Source organism: Myzus persicae, unplaced genomic scaffold, assembly GCF_001856785.1.
Source record: "Myzus persicae strain clone G006 unplaced genomic scaffold, MPER_G0061.0, whole genome shotgun sequence".
In the NCBI taxonomy this organism is placed as follows: Eukaryota; Metazoa; Arthropoda; class Insecta; order Hemiptera; family Aphididae; genus Myzus; species Myzus persicae.
Genome location: NW_019103443.1, coordinates 202,192 through 222,210, shown reverse-complemented (window position 1 = coordinate 222,210; position 20,019 = coordinate 202,192). Strand labels below are relative to the sequence as shown.

Here is a 20,019-nt window from a genome sequence, read left to right as displayed (position 1 = left end):
GGAAGGTATGATGGGAGTTAATGGGCTATAAAGAAATTCAAAGAATCAATGTTTTAGTAATTAATAATAATTTATCAAGATTATTTACAATACATTTTGTAAAACTGGTCCAAATATAATAAATATAATAAATTCAATATTACATATATTTTCTATTTTTCTAAAATAATTTTTAATAAGAACTAATCCTTAATAAATATTTTAGTTCCAAGATTTTAAAAACTAATGGTTTGAATCTTAAATTAGGTACATCAGTATTATTATATTAATATTATTATTATTATTATTATTATTATATTATTAATATTCACTAAATAATTTACAGAAAATATGGTATTTAAGTATATTTAAAAATGTCGGCTGTCAGAATTCAAATAAATTCATTATTAAAGGGAAAGACGTAGCTAAGCATACTTGGTTGATCACTCTGTATAATGCATAGGCATAATATAAATAACGGAAATATGGAACTAGTCGGAGATGTTTTAAACCTGGGGACAGGGATCAGTGTTTGAACTGCTTTTCGTACATAATATAATATAATAATTGTATACCTATATATATATATTATATTTATGCCCATTTAATACCTACGTTCCGTTTTCTTGAAATATATAAAAGACGTACGGTGTGTGTGTGTGTTTATACATATATATATATATTATAATAATAACATATATTTAGCCTTATATGCACGTCTTACGGAATATTACTTCTCTCGAGGCGAAATTAAATGGCAGATGTACACATGGAACCGTTATACAAAAACCCACGCACAAACGTATAAGATCTCACCTGTTCGTCATATATTTATGTAATATACACAATACAATATGTATATTTTTTTATATACACATAAGAACCTAAACACATATATATATATACGTGTACACAAAATGTCGTATTATCATATACGTACATAAAGTGCACGGTCGGACGGTCCGCGTGTTACGGGAAACACGAAACTCGTTCCCACGCATTTGCACCCCTTTTTGATTACGTCTGACGAGGGCATTTACAAAATCCTTCCGGTGAGACGATTCAATTTAGACGGTTTATAAGAAAATCGAACGTATTCATTGGAACCAAAATATATTGTCCGCGTGCTTACACCCACATCATTTTATAACGAAGTCGCGCGTTTTGTTCTATCAAAGAGAATCGTGAGTCCTGCACTTTTTACCGACTTGATGTCTTAATGTTTCTATTGAACACTGATACACGTTCAAAATGCCGATTAATAGTTATAAACTTAATATACAGCCCTTGATATGGACATTCTGACAATGACTAATAAATGTATTAATTTTTCCATTAATTTAAAATAAAAAATGTAATAGGACATAATAATATAGGTACTTATAATATATTGGTAGGCGAATCAGTTACCTACTATTAGTTCCTAATAAATAATAATATACTTATTCCTATCTCTGTGTATATATATAACATTACAAAATAAAAGACGTTTTTGTATAATATTAAAAATTACTTATTGATTTGAAGTGGTGAATTATATGCATTTTTTATGACCTACATGTTTCCTCGATACAAGAAATATGATGAGGAAAATGCGTTCGAAAATAGACAAAAAATGTTTAATTCAAATAAACGAGATCGTAGGTATACCACCGATTAACCAATTAATCGTGTATATATCGGCGATAGGCCAAGGCCGTCAATCGAACTATAGATTATAATTTTATAATACTATGTATGGAGATTATGTGATATTATAATTTAAAGAGATTTTTATATTTAGAAGTGTAAGACCATTGACAAAGGACAGTTGATGAGTTTCAATATTGAATTATCTATTTTATGTAGGCATTTAGTACATCGAATAATTGTGCAATTGTAAATTTAAATCATTGTGCTAAGTCCTAGAAAAAAAATTTCATAGAAACGATATATATTTAAGTGTAGATAGGCTGGATAGCAAAAATAAATGTACAGTCAGTGAAATAATACAATTTAAAAATGTATAGAAACATGTAACATGTACCCTTTAACAACAACGGTTGTATGATAAATTATTTTTTTAATAGCTGATCAAATTCACCGCTTAAATTCCGTTTTTTTCAAATATTTAATATCTATTCAAATTTAAATACTATACTCAAATTATTTTTTAGTATTTATCACGAATGATGGAAGTAAAAAAAATATAATAATCAATGCGGTTCGATGCTTATGATCATTATAATCATTATATAATAAGCAATTCATGGAAGCTGGTTTTATTATATAATAATTTGGGTTTATTTTGTACAATTATATAATCGTTGAATTTTATCATGCACTATAGCAAAAACTGGAAGTTGATAAAAATAAATTTAACAGAATATATTATTTACCTCATTATAATATTCACCTTATTAAAATGATTCAATTTAGTTAATTATTTTAACAGATTGATAAAGGATACCTATAGTTATTGTTGTAGGCATGAAGTATATAACTACTATAATAGTCTCAACAACATTTTAGTTATATTTAACATACTGATTATTGATTAATAATTATTCACTTTCATGCTTCACCGAAGACACAAAGTATTAAATACACATATTATGTTAATTTAGTACCTATATTATTATATCATATAATTTTAAATTGTTTACACATACGTTATTAGTTATTACTGTTCACAATATAGGTACTGCGTATAATTAAATCAGTACAATTTGGTTATATTGTCCAGGAAACATGTTTTGTCAATTGCCTGCATGTCCAGATATTCAACGGCTTTACTGTTAACATCATTTATGTAAATTTTAGTCATTATTATTTATTAAAATGTTCACTTTTGAGTTTTGTCCCCCACATGACCATGTTCAGGGCACACTATCTTCTTGCAGAATTAATAAAAAACTGTTTAAAAAATAAACTAATATAATGTAGGTATACATTATTTTGGTTAAAGACTATAGGTTTTGTTGATAAGGTTTATATATGGTATAGGTACCTGTCTGAATATGTTTATTTTTGAATAGGTGTATTGTGTATGCAAATATAAAATAGAGTATGAAAAGGAAATGTGTATTTTTATGGCACCCTCCAACGGCTCCAACTATCTTCTGTACAATAACACAATTAAATAATAGTAAGTTGTATATTATTTTGTATGTAGTCTTTAAACACGAAATATATTTAAAATCAATAAAATGAATAGAACAATTAAGCAAGTGTTTTTTTTTTGTTAAATAATAATTTAAAATAATTCGGTTTCTATCTAATAAATACATAATATAATAATCAATGATCATCAAAATTCTTTGAAAAAATACAACTTTGACATAAAATATAACTTAAGTTACTTAGAGCATATTAGCGACTATTTTTTTTTATTTCAGGTATAGGAATAATTGCTAATAGGTACTTGAAATTCTTAAAGTTTTTAAATAGTTCAAACTGTAAGGTCTCAAAACCATATTACTAAACTATAAGGTGTTTCTCAATAAATAATTTGAAATTGTAATATTTTATGAAAGTACTTGGCTATGTTCAATTGTATATAGTAGTTGGGATATTTTACAATACCTATACATGGTACTAATACATTTATACAGCTGACTGAGTGAGTACTGAATAGTAAATAGTATAAGTATATTTCACATTTTCACTTATTCAATTATTTTATTAATAGTTATATAGACAATAGTCAATACGCCCAATAGGCAGGAACTTAAACTATATCAATTAATATTAATCTATATATTATTAATTCCAGTGGAGTTTTAAAACCGGTTGTCTGATTTATGATAATTTATGTTTTATTTTAAAATGTTTCAAAGATTACATACTTATTGCTAAGTACTATAACGATTAAAAATATACGATAAATGCATTTAAAAAATGATTTAAGCTTAACTAACACTAAATCTCAATGTTGTGAATAATAATTTGTAGTAGGTATGTATTGTTCAAAGTATTGTATAATACCTACCTAAGTATTAAACGTATTTTATTGGAACATTCTTGTACACTGTACAGTTTGTAAATACAATCTCATTAAGGATCTATTAACCAAATTATTTAATACTACTAATGGATATTACTGATATTGATAAAAGTACAAGTAGCCGTTAATTTATTGTGTAAGTATAGGAAAGTTAAAATTTATTACAGCAATCTTTAAAAAAAAATTAATTCAAATAGACCACAAAAACCTACTATATTATATAGAACATGTTTTATGCAAACACCAATAATTTTACGTTAAATATTTTAACAATTTTCATTGAATTAAAATTGGTACGAAAGTTGCTTTGCAGAAAAGAGATAATTTAAAGCCAGAGATCAATTTTATAACCTTCGTTTCCAAGGCTGACTTCACCAGAAATAAAACTGATCCATCCAAAATACGTTAAATTAAATGAAAATAAATATGAATTGATTTGCAAAGTGAGTATAATTTGTTATCTATTTGTTGTTTTGGATGGAACGAGGAACCCGTTCATTGGTTTTATATTGATTTTTTTAATACTTTTTGTAAAACAAATATATTTTAAATTATAAATTGTTAAACAATGTGTTTTATTCAGGGATAGTTACAATGAATTGAAAAATGTCGTATTGAAACGGTATCTGAATAAAAAATTTTAAAACTGCAAAACTCTTTGAACTTATTGTCAAACCTTATAAGACATTGAACTTTGAACAAAGCCGCATATTGTTTTTAAATTCAAAATACAACACACATTGTAAACTCCAGTCAGCTGAGTGACCTACCAAAATAAAACACACGTCATAATAAATCTCGGCCAAGGACCAATGCAAGCAAAGTATGAGATGTAAGGGAGATAATAGAGATAAGGGTCCACACCGGAATCACGACTCCGTTTGTTTTTGGACATTATATTAAATACTGAATAACTTCTTAGATGACATTAGATTTAGCTTCGTTGTGTTATATATATATATATGATTCAAGTTTAAGTATAATAAATTTAATTTTAAATAAGACTATACATAAATGTATTCTTAAAACTTTGACTAGTTAAATTTTAAAAAATTATCAAAAATCACAATATAATGGTTTACGAGAAATGCAAACATATAAAAATCTTGAAACCTTGAATGTGTATACGTCTAATACACATTTTGAATTTTTAATATTTAATATTATTCGTATTATATAAATCTCCAGTAGTCATTGTGAACGTCCTTGACCTGTGATTCTTACCTGACTTAAGAACGATGAGTGACTGCTAATTACAAATTAATTTATCTTTGTTTGGACTTCTACATATTATATTTTTTTGGGATAATTTTTTTTTTTTGATGATTTACCAACTACGTATTTTTCTTACACGGTATAATATTCATATTACATTCTGGCATTCTGCATGTTTTGTTTACCATCTTCGTCATATTCAAAATAATTAATAATACCTTGTTAAAATAATTGACCATTCAAAATGAAAATGTGCCTGCAAGTATGGAAACTAGATTATTAAGAAAATCTGTATTGTCCTCGACAATATCAAAAATATTTAACTATAGTAAAATAATAATTGATCTACACTTTACAATTATTTCAATCAATCGTGCTACATACGATATGACATTGGTGTGCAATATGTAAACATTGATGAATACTATATGATCGTTATGCCTATAGCAGTATAATATGCTGTGATATTATTACATAACGCGCGTGTCAACATAAAGTAGATAAAACATTTGTAATTTATGTGTGGGTAATTAATGATCGGACTCGGCTGGAGTTGTCAAAGAGTTATACCTGCGTTTAAAGATTTGTTTTCTATCCAAAGTTTAGGTTAGCATAGGTCACAGTATCGCATTTGATATAGCAGAACATTATAACAATGCACCACGATTTAAACACTCGCGTCCTTTACTCGGCGTTCTATTTCATATTTTTTTCTTCACATATGTCTCTGAAAAATAAATAATTAATTTTTACGCAGGTACATTAAAACCGTGTAAAAACCTGTCTCCTTTGAATGAAAATCATATAGTAGGAAGGCTGCGGGCATCTAGGCTAATTATGAAGACCGAGGGTCAGGTTACCAAGACGTTATCTGTAGTAGGTATGTCCCACATTCGCTGGATTCACTAACGACATACAATATAATACAATACTGCTGCTACTACTTAATATATTGATACCTACTTGCTATTACCATTACTACTACTACTACTACTACTACTACGTCGACTTAATAAAATACTCGTAATAAATCTACCGCTGGGTTCGGCACAAGGACGGTGTTATGTATATATGACTATATGAGACAACGTGGAGAGTACCTACTACCTATACTACCTATACCGTCTAAACAGCCGGTCAGACAATTTACTAACAAAAACAACAATGTTATTTTGTTTTATGGAAATAATTAAAAAGAGTGATTAAAAAAATTACCAACAGTACTTATTATACCTTAACTAATGTAATATAGAAATATTAGGAAATCCGTACTAAGGTGACTGTAAGTAGGACCTGATACCAGGAAATCTGATATATACGCCACGCAGCACGTTCTGTTGTTGACCTACCATTACTACTAAGTATATACTGTAGAGCTGTAATACTATCGTACAATAATATAGTAAAACTTTATAATACAAAAGACCTGGTGACATATTTGAGCGTCATGATGCGTTTGGGCGAATTACCTTTTTACTGGCTTAATAAAAACAATGTGTTTGGACGAGTTCTTTATACTTTATACTGCGTTTGAGCAAATATCTGAAGTACAATATAAAATATTAAAGATAAAATTGATTTTAAGATTAAGATAAAATATTGTAATGCATACATTACAGGGGTCCTCAAACTTTTTTGGTTCCCGGTGCCCTTTTTGAACTAAGGTTTTCTAAGGGTGCTCTTGCCTGCAAGTCAAAGGATAGCTAATTATAAGAAATAGAAAAAATAAACGGAATTGCAATGAGTATAATATAAAAATGTGTATTTATAAGGGATACATTTTTATTAACGTAATCGTAATAGTTTCCGTATAGTTGCTGTCGTCGAGTTTTCAAATTTTATTTTAGACCATATAAAATTCTACAGCAGCAAGGCTAAAATCACTAGCCCAGACGAACTACACTAAGTTATCCAAACACATTTCAATGTTAACAAACTCACCCAAACTCGCCTAAACGCAAACCACCAGACTTATTTACACGAAGAAATCGTGACTGCAGCTCAAGTCACAAATCAAATCTTAGTATGTTTAGGTCTATATTTAACAAAACTCAGTTTCACAGCGGTGGACCGCTATCATTGACAACTCGGTACAGTCATTCGTACTTGGGTATAAATGTAATTAAGCATCGACTCGTGCTAAGTGTCACGACTCGCGGCCTAACCCAGGTCATTCTGTAACTTTTTTAGGCGCACAGCTTACGGTGGTACATATATTATGCGTGTACCTACCTCGGTATAGGCGGTTACTGGCTTATTGCAGATGCACTGTCTATATTCTATAAAATCTGCTCGTTATTCGCAGTAAACATATTATGATAAAATAACAATTAGTATTATAATAATTCATAGGTACCTACCTACCAATTATGATATTACGGTAGTGCGGTAAAATTAAAAACCGCTGACAGAACCTAAACGGCCGCGCAATTACAGATCCGTTCTGCACCACCGCCAACAGTCTTAATTAGTTTTGATTAAACCTATTATATTATTATTATACGATGTTACTATATTATTATTATATACACACAACACGCGACCGTCCGGAGGCAGGAACAGGCGGGGAAAAGATTTTCAAAATCAAACTCACCGCGTTCGTTTATTAACCTTCACCAGCTCGCGGACCGTATAAAAGCGCCGCCTTCGACCGTGCGCCGGTTCAGTATAGTCATCACTCATACCGAAACGACGGTACTTCATCCGCAGAGTGTTTGCAGCGTGCAATTGCAGCGGCATAACAGCAGCATTTAGCGACGCATTCCGAAGCGATCGTATTTCAGCCGAGCGTAGCCGGAAAAAAGGTATATACCGCTACAAAACGTTATATTTAACACTGCACGTCGTTTTTGTGGGCGACCGTTCGACGATATAGGTAATCAAACGGAAAATAATTTAACATTTTATTTTGCAGCGTTATTGAGTCAATAACATAACACATTATATTATATAAATCGTATAATTATATTGTCATGCCGATCGTCATGCCAGCCGCTTCGGCGCCCACAGATTACGCGACCGCGCGCCCGGTCGAGCTAATGGTGACCGCGTCCGCCTTGGACGAGAAGCCCTGTGGCCAAAGTCCGATAATGGAGTCGCTGTCGGCGGCGGTGTGCGGATACAAAAGTGCACCGAACGCTTCCGACCACGAGGCGTTCGTCCGGGACGCGGTGCGTCTGATGCTCGAGCAAGCTGTGTTCCGAGGAACGGACCGCCGTCGCCCGGTGCTCAACTGGAAGAGCCCGGAAGAGCTGCAGGCCGCATTCGACTTTGCGCTCGACCGTTCGCCCACTACCCACGGCCACCTGTTGCACCTGATCGAGGACACCATCGAGCACAGCGTCAAAACCGGACATCCGTACTTCATCAATCAACTGTTTTCCAGGTGAGTACGTGTGCAATAGGGTCGGGGGTGATTGTTACTAGAGTGTCTGACGCCTCCAAGTATTTACTTTTGGTTTTTGGTAAAAACTGTAAACTGAAAATTAAAAATATCCAAGGGTTTTGTCCACATCCTCAAACATTTCGACAGTGGCTATGTATATTTTTTATATACTATTTTCTGGTGTGCACTACAGTAAAATAACATAAATGTTAAGATTAAGAGCTAGTACACGCACTTCCTTATTTTTAAATACATGTACCGTTAATATCATCGACATACAAATACAATTTAGGTAAAACTAAGTATTGTGGTGTAGTAATTATTACTAACCGATCCATATTTTACATGGATATATTTAACAAACTTAGTATTATTTAAGTCTCATCATGATTTTATTATGAATATTCATATAATAAATTATTAGTGTTATAAGATATAACTGTATGAGAGTAAATCTGTCTTCACGTCTTATTTTGCTATAAAAAATGCTAGACTCGAGTCTGGAATTTTCCCCTCCTAACTTAATGGCCTAGTCATGTCAAAGATGCAAGCTATATGTACGACATAGTCTTACGGGCTTATACTTAATGTACTTATTTTTTCTAATTGCAGCGTCGACCCTTACGGCCTGATCGGCCAGTGGCTGACCGACGCGCTTAACCCGAGCGTGTACACGTTCGAAGTGGCGCCTGTTATGACCATCATGGAGGAAACAGTTCTGACGGAAATGAGGAAGTTCCTGGGATACCCCGAAGGCAAGGGCGACGGTATATTCTGTCCGGGTGGTTCGATAGCCAACGGCTACGCGATCAATTGTGCCAGGTTTTCCGCTTTCCCCGAGGTCAAGGTATGTTACAATATAAGTCAGGGCTGTTACTATATTATTATACAGTTACGCACTGTGAAGACAACATTCGGACTCATCTTGTATTATACGCTTACAATAAATAGTCAACCAACATAATATAATATCCAAGCTTAATATTCAGTAAAATTGAACAGGCCTATATATATATAGATTTCTAAATTATCCTAATGTAACACTGAATTACTATTGTATAGTCTAGTATGACTGCCTTTTCATTTTGTATGACGACAGTTTTTGATAATAAAAACTCTATTGTCGTTAATATGTACAGTTTTATTCGAAGATCTATTAATGTAAAAAAAAAATTTATAATAACAACGCAAAAATATAATTTCGAACATGATTATTCATCATTTAACAAAGTCGAGGAACACAAAAAAAAATATTTTGTTATAATTTTAAATCAATACTTGTTTACAGACAAGAGGGATGCATGGATTGCCGAGGTTAGTAGTGTATACGTCAGCCGATGCTCATTACTCTATCAAAAAATTATGTGCATTCGAGGGAATCGGTTCGGATAATTTGTATTTGATCAACACAGACACCAAAGGAAAAATGGACGTGGGTCATTTACGACAACAAATTCAAAGAACATTAGAAGAAAAAGCAGTGCCTATTATGGTGTCTGCTACTGCAGGTAAGTTCGGAGAGTTTAATTTTTTATCCATCACATTTAATCGTAGTATCATATGGTAACAAAATCTTTAAATTGTATTATTACATTTACATAAATATATAAATAGACCTACATAGACTAAAGACATTCACAACTTAAATAATATTTAAATATATTAAAGAAATCCGAAATAATAGTCATATAGTTTCAAAATAATTTTATAACTGAGCTTATGTTTAGTGATCGTAATCATATGCCTACGATTTTTAAATGATTTAGTTTAAATTAATAGGTAATAGCCAATAGGTGTAGTATGTTATTATTGCAGTGAACAGTCACAGTTGCATTAAAATGAAAACCATAATTAACGTATATTACGTTAATAATTTAAGGTTTAAAAACTAAAAACTTTTTAATAGTAATAACTGTTTCATTGAGTTTTAAAGTTCTGTAACCTAACGTATAATTTTACTTGAAATAAAACCATTCATTTAAAAAATAAGTGAAAGTAGCTGAAACCGAAAGATCTCGAACCTTTTAGCAATAATTTAGTAATAATAGCAATTAATAAGCTATCATCATGAGAATCCCATTCAGAATTTGTACCAAGAAATAATTAATATTGTCGCCGACCATTTAAAACCAGCTTCATACTTTCTCTGTAATGAGGAATAACAAATTTTAATATTACAAATTAAATATTACAGGTACAACGGTCCTGGGGGCGTTTGATCCGATAGCGGAAATTGCTGACGTTTGTCACGAATACGGAATATGGTTGCACGTTGACGCGGCTTGGGGAGGTGGAGCTTTGGTGTCAAAAAAACACAAACACCTGTTGAACGGCATCGACAGGTAGAATAAAATAAAAATAAACACACACAACATCAATGTTGTCAAAATTTTAAATTTAATCTATAGCGATTAATAATTGTTGTTCCTTGTATCCCTCGCAGAGCCGACTCAGTCACCTGGAACCCTCACAAAATGCTCACCGCACCTCAACAGTGTTCAACGTTTTTGACCAAACACGAACGCGTGCTGACCGAAAGCAACTCTTCTTGCGCTCAATATCTGTTCCAAAAAGACAAGTTCTACGACACGACGTATGACACCGGCGATAAGCACATTCAGTGCGGCCGCAGGGCGGATGTGTTCAAATTTTGGTTCATGTGGAAAGCCAAGGTACATACGCCCCCTCCCTCCCCCCACCCAATATTTGGCAACTGTATTTGAATATTCATACTAAAAACCGCTTTACTAGCCTCAATAACAATAGCGATGTGACAATACTGATCTGTTAATTGCTTTTCACCGCACAGGGAACGGACGGATTGGAAGCTCACGTTGACGAAAACTTTGACAACGCCAAATATTTCACCGAGATGATACGGAACAGAGCTGGTTTCAAATTGGTACTCGAAGAACCGGAGTACACGAACATTACATTTTGGTATGTACCACCGAGCCTGCGCGGACGTCAGAACGAACCGGATTTCAAGAATAAACTGCACAAGGTATATAATTATGATATGAGAATACGAGGGTAAAACCAAAAAATAATTATGATGTATCAGTCATTATTTGATTTTGTTGTAAACGGCTTTAATTGTTCATATAAATGATATTATATAATGCGTCCACGAATACTATACCCACGTATTCCGTTGGTGATTACAGGTGGCGCCGAAAATTAAAGAGAGGATGATGAAGGAAGGAACGATGATGATCACGTACCAGCCAGCCGACGATTTGCCGAATTTCTTCCGACTTGTTCTTCAAAACTCGTCGTTAGATCAAAATGATATGGATTATTTCGTGAATGAAATCGAACGGTTGGGTTCGGATTTGTAATTATTTTCGTTGTTAGTTCCTTACATAGATTTTTAATATATTATATTTTTCACGCGCTGTATTGTTCGTACACAATCGAGCGCGATAGGTATACTAAATTATATTATGATTATATTGTTGTAATATTGTTAAATATGTAAGCTCCAGTATAGAGACAAAGAGAGTTTACTATCATTAGTGTATTATGATCAATATAATATGTTACCAAATATAATTTATAATTTATAATTTATATGCATTGTATATTGATACTTGATAGTAATATATATTTATTTAACTCTGTAGTTTTTTTTTTGTATTCATTTTTCACTTCACAGTAGAGTTTACTGTCAAAAATACCTACCGCCTCTATAAGACGGGAAGTGTACATTGCACTTTTCCAAGGTCATTCGTCTACCCAATGAGTAAAACAAAAAACAACAAAATCAAACATTACTCAACCAAGGTCGATAATTTCTCTTTTATTCACAATGCACGAGGAAGTAAAATTAGCTATTAATTTAATATTTAAATAGTTAAAATTCAAAACAAATTAATCATTATAATGTGAGGGTTATCACAATATATTTCTAGGATATACGAGTGTTAGATAGATGACAAATGTTGATTACTACAACAACGGTAAACGAATAAATATTAATTCATAATATCGTTATATTAATAATTAATGAGAACATTTACCTGCAGTAAAAACTGAAATTAAAAATAAAATCGAATTATGCTTCAAAGAAAAATGTTTTAGATTATGTACCTTCAATTAAATAATTCATAATTAATTTAAACTACATTCTTATGTTAAAAATTATAAAATACCTAATAATGTATTGAGTGTAGAGTGTAGACACATGCTCATGCGTTCATGCGATTGGTTCGTCAATTATTATTTTGCTTATTATCGTTGTTAAACCATAATGATATACGTCACGTTTTTGAAAATATAATGGATTTCATTCAGTCGATCAACCGAGAGTTTCGTTTTTTTTTTCGCCTTTTTTTTGTTTACTCTCTATACAACAGAGTACAACTGTGATAATACCATACACGGATGACTGCGATACTGTGTGGATAATGGATATAGTTACAAAAATTACGTCTTATAAATACTTTTAATGGCGATTTGTTATTGGAATCGTATAATGTTCCACGTCTGTTGATTAATATATTATGAAGCTTATTATGTATACACAAATAGGTGCATTTTTTTCCAAAACTCGACACTGAATCACTGAATATATGTAATATATCCAAGTACTCAACCAATGACTAAAATTATGCAGTGACAGTAAATCACCACAAATTGCAAATCATTTATACATTGACACATGGTGAAACTTCCATTCAACAATATATTTTTTTATTGCAATATGGAAGATTCACTGTATAATATACTTCTCATTTAATAAAAAAAAATCCCATAACATAGTGAAAGTCAGTATCTACATCTTGGAAAAATGTTTTTTTTTTTTTTTAACTTTTTGATTATTGTTAGTTAAATTATTTAATAATAGTTTGATCATTATTTGTAGCCATCCACCCAGGAGTCATTCTGCGTAGTTTTATTTTTGACAGATCAATAATTTTTAATTTTTCTGGCAAAACTAAGTAGACATTAAGTTGATCACTCTTGTGATAATCAAAAATTATTAAATGTTACAATACAATTATTATTTTACAATATACTCTATTGCATATTATGTACTTAATTCCGAGGGTTAGGATTTCATAGCATTTGTATATCTATTTCTCATAAGATGCATAAGAAATAGCAGAGTAAGCTAAAAATTTATTTTATGATACAGATAACTTAAATTAAAAATTATATTTGCATATATTTGCATAATTTACGAATTTTTAGATTTTAGTGCTATTTTTGGGCTTTTGAGATATTTTTCAATTTTTAACTGTTTTTGAATCAGAGTTGGTTATATTATATGAAATTATATTTTAGTAAACGTATTTTTAAATTATTGTCAGTTGAATGTCAAAGTAAATGTATAGATTCAGTAAATATACCAATTACGCATAAGCGTTGATACGACGCAAGCAAAACCGCTTATAATTACGTATTAACGATTCAAATTTTTATCTTTTGCTATCTACAGATTTTGTTGAGGTTTTTTGTCCATTTCTGCTGTGGTTATGATTTCTACTTCTAAGGGATCAGACGAATGTTGAATCGTTGTACACTCTATTAATTATTTACAGCAATCATCTCATGTACCTATCCGTTCTCAGAGTAACTAAAAATGATTTCAATAAACTTCAGTAACTTCACAAGTAGTAATACACTGCAGTATCAACATGCCGGCATGCCCACACGGTTCAATTAAAAAGTTTCAGAAAATAAATAAATAACATTTTACTGTTTACTGTGTAATATACAATATACTATACGTGGTACGTCTATACTAGATTTTGAATAAACTAGAAGATTATTTGGACGAAAAATGGGTCCCATGATCAGTGATAACAGCCAACTTATAGAAAACGTTCAGCTGGTTGATCACTTTCTTATTATTAAGGCTCTCTAGTTGTATAGGTATCTACCATCATTGATTATAAATACCTATTAGTATTTATGATCAATGCATCAATGCTACCATACACTATATGCGTTCATGTCAATCACGACTGATCATTGATATCAGCTGTATATTGAATAATACAATTATATTAAAGAAAAAAATGTAAAATATTGTCATTCAATTATAACCATGTTGAACCTTGCTTACTGTTGGTCGGTTGGTTAATCTAGAGTTACTCAATAAATATGCAGTATTTTATTATCTATACCCCCGAAACGACATCCCCTCAACGAGTCAGTCAAATCTCTTGAATGCCAAAGTATGTCAATGCACACGAAAAGCGCCAAATCGTTGAAAATCTGATTACCCATCGAGTGAACATAGAACAGCATTATGAATTCGACCGCCAGCTGGTGAAAACGTTGCCGCCAATACACGTCGTCGAATGAGAAGATAAGGTATTAACCTAACCTAAACGCACGGCAACACGAGTACACGACACATCGTACGGGCTAGCTGTTGCTCAGTTCGGTCAATCGCAGTAAGCACCTAGGCACAATCCTGCGCCATCGAATAAGTTGCTCTGGGACGTGATTGGCAACAAGCAGATCGAATGTGCCCTAAAGCTATAACCGGAGCCACGCAAAGGCTGTCTGACTTTTCCACCATCGTCCATCACCAGTTAACCGGTCACCGTCGCCCACTTCCAATTAAAATTTTATTGTTTAAAACACTTCACTCTATAGAATGACATTTTTTAGGTACCTACTAATTTCACGAAAATATAAAAGATTTTAATCAACATGGACAAAGTCGTCGACCGGCTGGTTTATCGTTTGGACGCAATTAATCAGTTTCAATTGTTCACGAACGAGGTGGTTTTGAAGTATTTTCTGTTCGGAAGACGGCGCAAATGCACAATGTCTGTCGCCATAACGATGATATATGTTAGTTTTTTTCCATCTCATAATAGTGTATATAGGTTCCCAGACTGTTTAAAGACCACAGCCGCAGTAACATTTATAATGGTATAATATTATGTGCGAGTATTGATTGATCGAGAGCGCACACAATCGCTTTTTAACGTCGTCGGTCTTACGCCGAAAACAGTGAGCCGGCGGCATTGCGATATAAACATATAAATACAATACAAGAAGCTTGTATACATATAAGGTTCAACCGTATAAGTTTTCGATGACGAGTGAAAAGAGTAGGAAACCGTCTGAACTTGGCGGTGGCAGCAGCAGCGGGCCACGGCGATCGGACGTTACGTCGGAAAAGTCTATTTCGGAAGTCGCTTCAGATGAGCACCCTCAGGACGTCGCAGCGGAAGTGAAGTACACCGTCCCCTCCGATTCCGGTGGAGCGGAAGTGTACAACGAAGTTCTGGAGCTGAAACCGCAGCAGCCGCCGCCGAAACGAGACTCGGCCAAAATCACCTCTGCGTCAGAAGCGTACGCTCGCGACCGCGGAACAGTGCGGGCCTTGGCACTCACGCAGTTGGCGGCGGGCGACCGGTCCACGGTGGACGCGTGGCTAGACAAGTTGGATCGGTGCGATGATCAAGTGGTCCGATCACAGTACGCTGAGTTCTTACTGAGGACGGTGGTCGGCGGCAGCATTCGAGTCGAACCGTTCTGTGGCCGACCACCTCCCGACGGGCCTCTCAAGCAGCTCGGTCTGCGGGTCACCGATCCAGCGCTACTGCAGCAGCACTCCAGTCCGGCGGCGACCCAACTCGACCAGACTCTGCGACGAGTGACATCGACCACCCGACAATCGTTTTACGGCCGTCAACCGATACCGGAGGACGGTACGATCTGTTACGCCGCCGCGTTTAGCGAAATGTTCTAGTCGCAAGGGACTTGACATATCACGATGGGATACCTCTAATTATACGACACGATAAATTTCAAAAAATGTTATTTATAATATATTACTAATTATCTTATCATATCGACGCTTCGATTCGAATTGATAATTATGATTTATCATATATTATTCATGGCTGGAGTGTTATAATATTATTCTATGATAATTTATAATTCTACGTCCGACTTCTGTTCGATTTTCATCAAAATATTACAAAAACGATATCATATTATACAGGGTGTAACAGGAACACCCATTGCAGACAAATGAAATATCTACTTAATCGAAATAAATGTTTTGACAATCAAAATTTTTCTAAAAGCAATATTTACGAATTGGCCATTTTGAATTTAAAAAAATATATATAAATCAGATTTAAAATTTTTATTTAGAGTATTATTAAAGAACAAAATAAAAATGTTATATTATACTTTCAGTGCAAAAGTCAATAAATAATATAAAAAAATATTTATTAGAACAAAAGTTACTGAGTTACTATTTCATTGCAGTAGCCAGCAAGTATAAAAAACATTAAAACCATAACTTGTATTGTTTGGCCTACTCGTACAATAGTAAATGTTCTATCCGTTTTACTAATTGCGTATGGCAAGGCAAATTTTACGTTCAAAAGAATTCATCTCATTTTTACTTAGAAAACTGACCCATTATGAAATGTAAAGATAAGAGTATTAAGCCCCATCATGTGTAGGATTTTTAATAATGTTTTAATTTTGAACCAAGTTATTGATTTTTTTTATAGATATAGTAAAATATTTGTACATTTTAAATTGTTTATAACTTGCAACAGTTAATGCAACTTAGCTTCATTAATCGTATTTAGGTACTATATTGTCTATTTATTATGGTACCTATTTATATGATCTGCACGAATTCTAATACGGATCTGAATTTAGTTATCTGCAGGATTACAGGTCATAACTCATAATGGTTATTATATATAAGTTAATTTAGTGTATATTTTTATTTTATCAGTACACATAAATATACTAAATCTTAAACTTAAACGTTAAATTTTAATAAAATTGCCACTTTTTCTTATTATAGATTTATTATAGTTCTATTGGTCATTTATAGCTTATTATATATAAGGTACCAAGTTTATATACATGTATATATATTATATACACACACATATATATATATATTATAGTTGAAAAATTATTTTTCTGAAGTACATGGTAAAAATTCAATCAATTATTTAAAAAAAAAATTACAGTGCTAAATAAATTAATTAAAAAAGGAGACATGTTGAAGTACAAACAATATATTATGTTAATGTATAATCTATTCGTTTTACATGTTCTAACAATAACTAACATTTTAAGTTGTATTTGTATATTTTATAGGTATAGTATAAAAACTAAAATGTAAGTATAAAGTAATTTATTTCAGTGAGCAAATATTGATTGAAAAATAAAATAAGAAATTTGCTTAGAACAGTTCAAAAATGAACACCTGTATTACAAAAACAAAATAATGGTTAGGTCAGATTTGATCATTATAGTAAAATAAAATGTACCTATTGCATAAAAAAAATAAAAAAAATTTTCAAGTCTTTTATTTTTATTAAATGTACAACCAACAGTTTCTCTAAATTACTTAAACAGATATAATAATATTTGTATTTTTTGTTATATACTATTTAAGTATAATTATAAATTATATTCACAACACTAAAATATAATAAACTAATCACAAAAAAAATCTTTCTAAAAACTAAATTTGGGGACAATCATTAAAATATAACATTTTATATGTCGCACACAGATTACATTTTTTTTTTTGCATTGTCATGACAATTTTTAATGTATTTTTAATACTAAGTTACCTAATAAAAAGGCATCATCAGTCTTTCATTATGTACATAGCTGATCTTCGAAGGTGGTTAGAACAGTTTAGATATCTAAAAATATATATTTCACAAAGAAAAATAGTCTTCATTTTTAACTTTTTAAAATACACATTTAAAGTATACAAATCATTGTGTAAGTAGTTAACCAAAACGAATAGCTTTAAATAAATTTAGTCATATACATAACACGTGTAAAATTTAAAACGCGAATAATCAAAACTAAACCTAAATATTGTTTGTATACATGACTGACATTTTATAATTTGCAATAACGAATAACGACATCTTTTTTCTTCTCTACGATTATTCGTATTGAATCCACCAGGAACTTTATTGTTATTTGTTATACGTTATTTTTTTATCTTATAGTCTTTTAACGTCAAATATTCTATAAATATATACCTATTGTTTATTTTTCAAACATTTAAAACAAACAAACGAAGAAATAATACATATTTTTCATGTAGCGAGTCTGTTAAAAACAATTTTTGTCTTCGAACATAATATTTTAATAAATGTTGTTTTTCTAAAATTCTTTATCATCAACTTAAAGGTAACATATTATACAACATTGGTAAATTTTAAATATTCTAATTGCACGTTTATAATGTCACTTATAATTTTTATTATTCGTTATTATTTATAAATATATAGATTATAGATAATATAATATTAAGTATTATGTTATTTAAATGGTTATTGGGCCGGTAAGTTGGTTATTACACAATACGAAATATATTCTTAATTTAAGCGTTGACATCTGTACTCATAAGTCATAACTATTTATATAACTTTTTTGCTTTTTCATAATTTAATTAGTTATCATGCGCACCTACATCTTAATTATTAAAGCCAAATCATTATAACATAGACAGAATTTACTACTGTAGTAGACGAAGTCTAATATTTCCTTTCTATAGGCATTCGGTTCATATTTATACATTTTTTTTGTCTACTCCAAACAGTTCAAACTCGTAAATGCTTTATAGTATTGTCTTAAGACTTAAGATAATAATATCATAACTTTTTTAGATATATTTCTTTTCTATATAATCGGCCAATTTTTTTTTTTTTTTTTTGATATTGTCTTAAAGTTAATGGTTTATTATAATGGTAAATATTATATTTTTAATTATTGCACATTTTGTACATACCTACCTATTACAATAATTCAAGCATTGAAAAGGCCAATATCATACATTTTTAAACACCTAATCACGATAGTGTTTTTAGGCGAGAATGACTTAATAGTACGTGTGTACAATATTGTAATTTGAACCCAAATTCAATTAATTCCAAAAGTTAAAATAACAACAAGTTTTGCTTAAAACAGCAAACTTAAAAATTTAAATAAATAAATAATAAAAGTATTGTGGGATATATGATATGTGTGCGGACATTATAACAGACTCAAAACACCTACTAAAAATCAAAACTCAAGAATGTTTAAAAAAGTAAAAAAAAAGAAATAAACAATCAAAAAAATAATTAACAACCCTCCATTATTGTCGTGTTTACGTTTTATGAATATCTATCTAACGATTAAACATGATGGTAAATGCTCATGCAAATATTCCAATAATTCCGGCGATGCTCCAGCACAATTTGTCAGTTCCAATTCTTCTAAATTTCGCATTTGAATTAAACTGGATAAACCACTGGATGTCAACAAATGACAACCTAAAAATAATAAATTTCACTTTAAATATTAAATATTAAAAGGCGGGTATCTAATAAAATATACATAAATGGTTTAAATTGGCTCTATTGAGAGTGTAGAATTAAACACTTCATAAAACATTTTATTAATGTATAGAATATTAGATATATAATATGATTGTTAG

The 20,019-nt window shown here is 31.2% G+C and overlaps 2 protein-coding genes across 2 annotated transcripts in view; one reads left to right on the top strand and one right to left on the bottom strand.

Annotated features, from left to right (window-relative positions):
* Window positions 1-7,826: 7,826 nt before the first annotated feature.
* LOC111034547 (cysteine sulfinic acid decarboxylase) lies at window positions 7,827-12,137 on the top strand. Its single transcript, XM_022315822.1, has 8 exons — window positions 7,827-7,982; window positions 8,092-8,564; window positions 9,177-9,411; window positions 9,853-10,072; window positions 10,759-10,906; window positions 11,008-11,236; window positions 11,374-11,568; window positions 11,732-12,137. The coding sequence occupies exons 2-8, from the start codon at window positions 8,152-8,154 to the stop codon at window positions 11,903-11,905; spliced, it is 1,614 nt and encodes a 537-aa protein (XP_022171514.1). The 5' UTR covers window positions 7,827-7,982; window positions 8,092-8,151; the 3' UTR covers window positions 11,906-12,137.
* A 7,244-nt stretch (window positions 12,138-19,381) lies between these two features.
* Window positions 19,382-20,019, bottom strand: part of LOC111034542 (F-box/LRR-repeat protein 16) — a 30,407-nt gene continuing 29,769 nt past the window's right edge. The window contains exon 5 of the mRNA XM_022315815.1: window positions 19,382-19,855. Within this exon, the coding sequence (XP_022171507.1) occupies window positions 19,707-19,855 (149 nt within the window). The 3' untranslated portion in view covers window positions 19,382-19,706. The remainder of the gene's footprint in view (window positions 19,856-20,019) is intronic.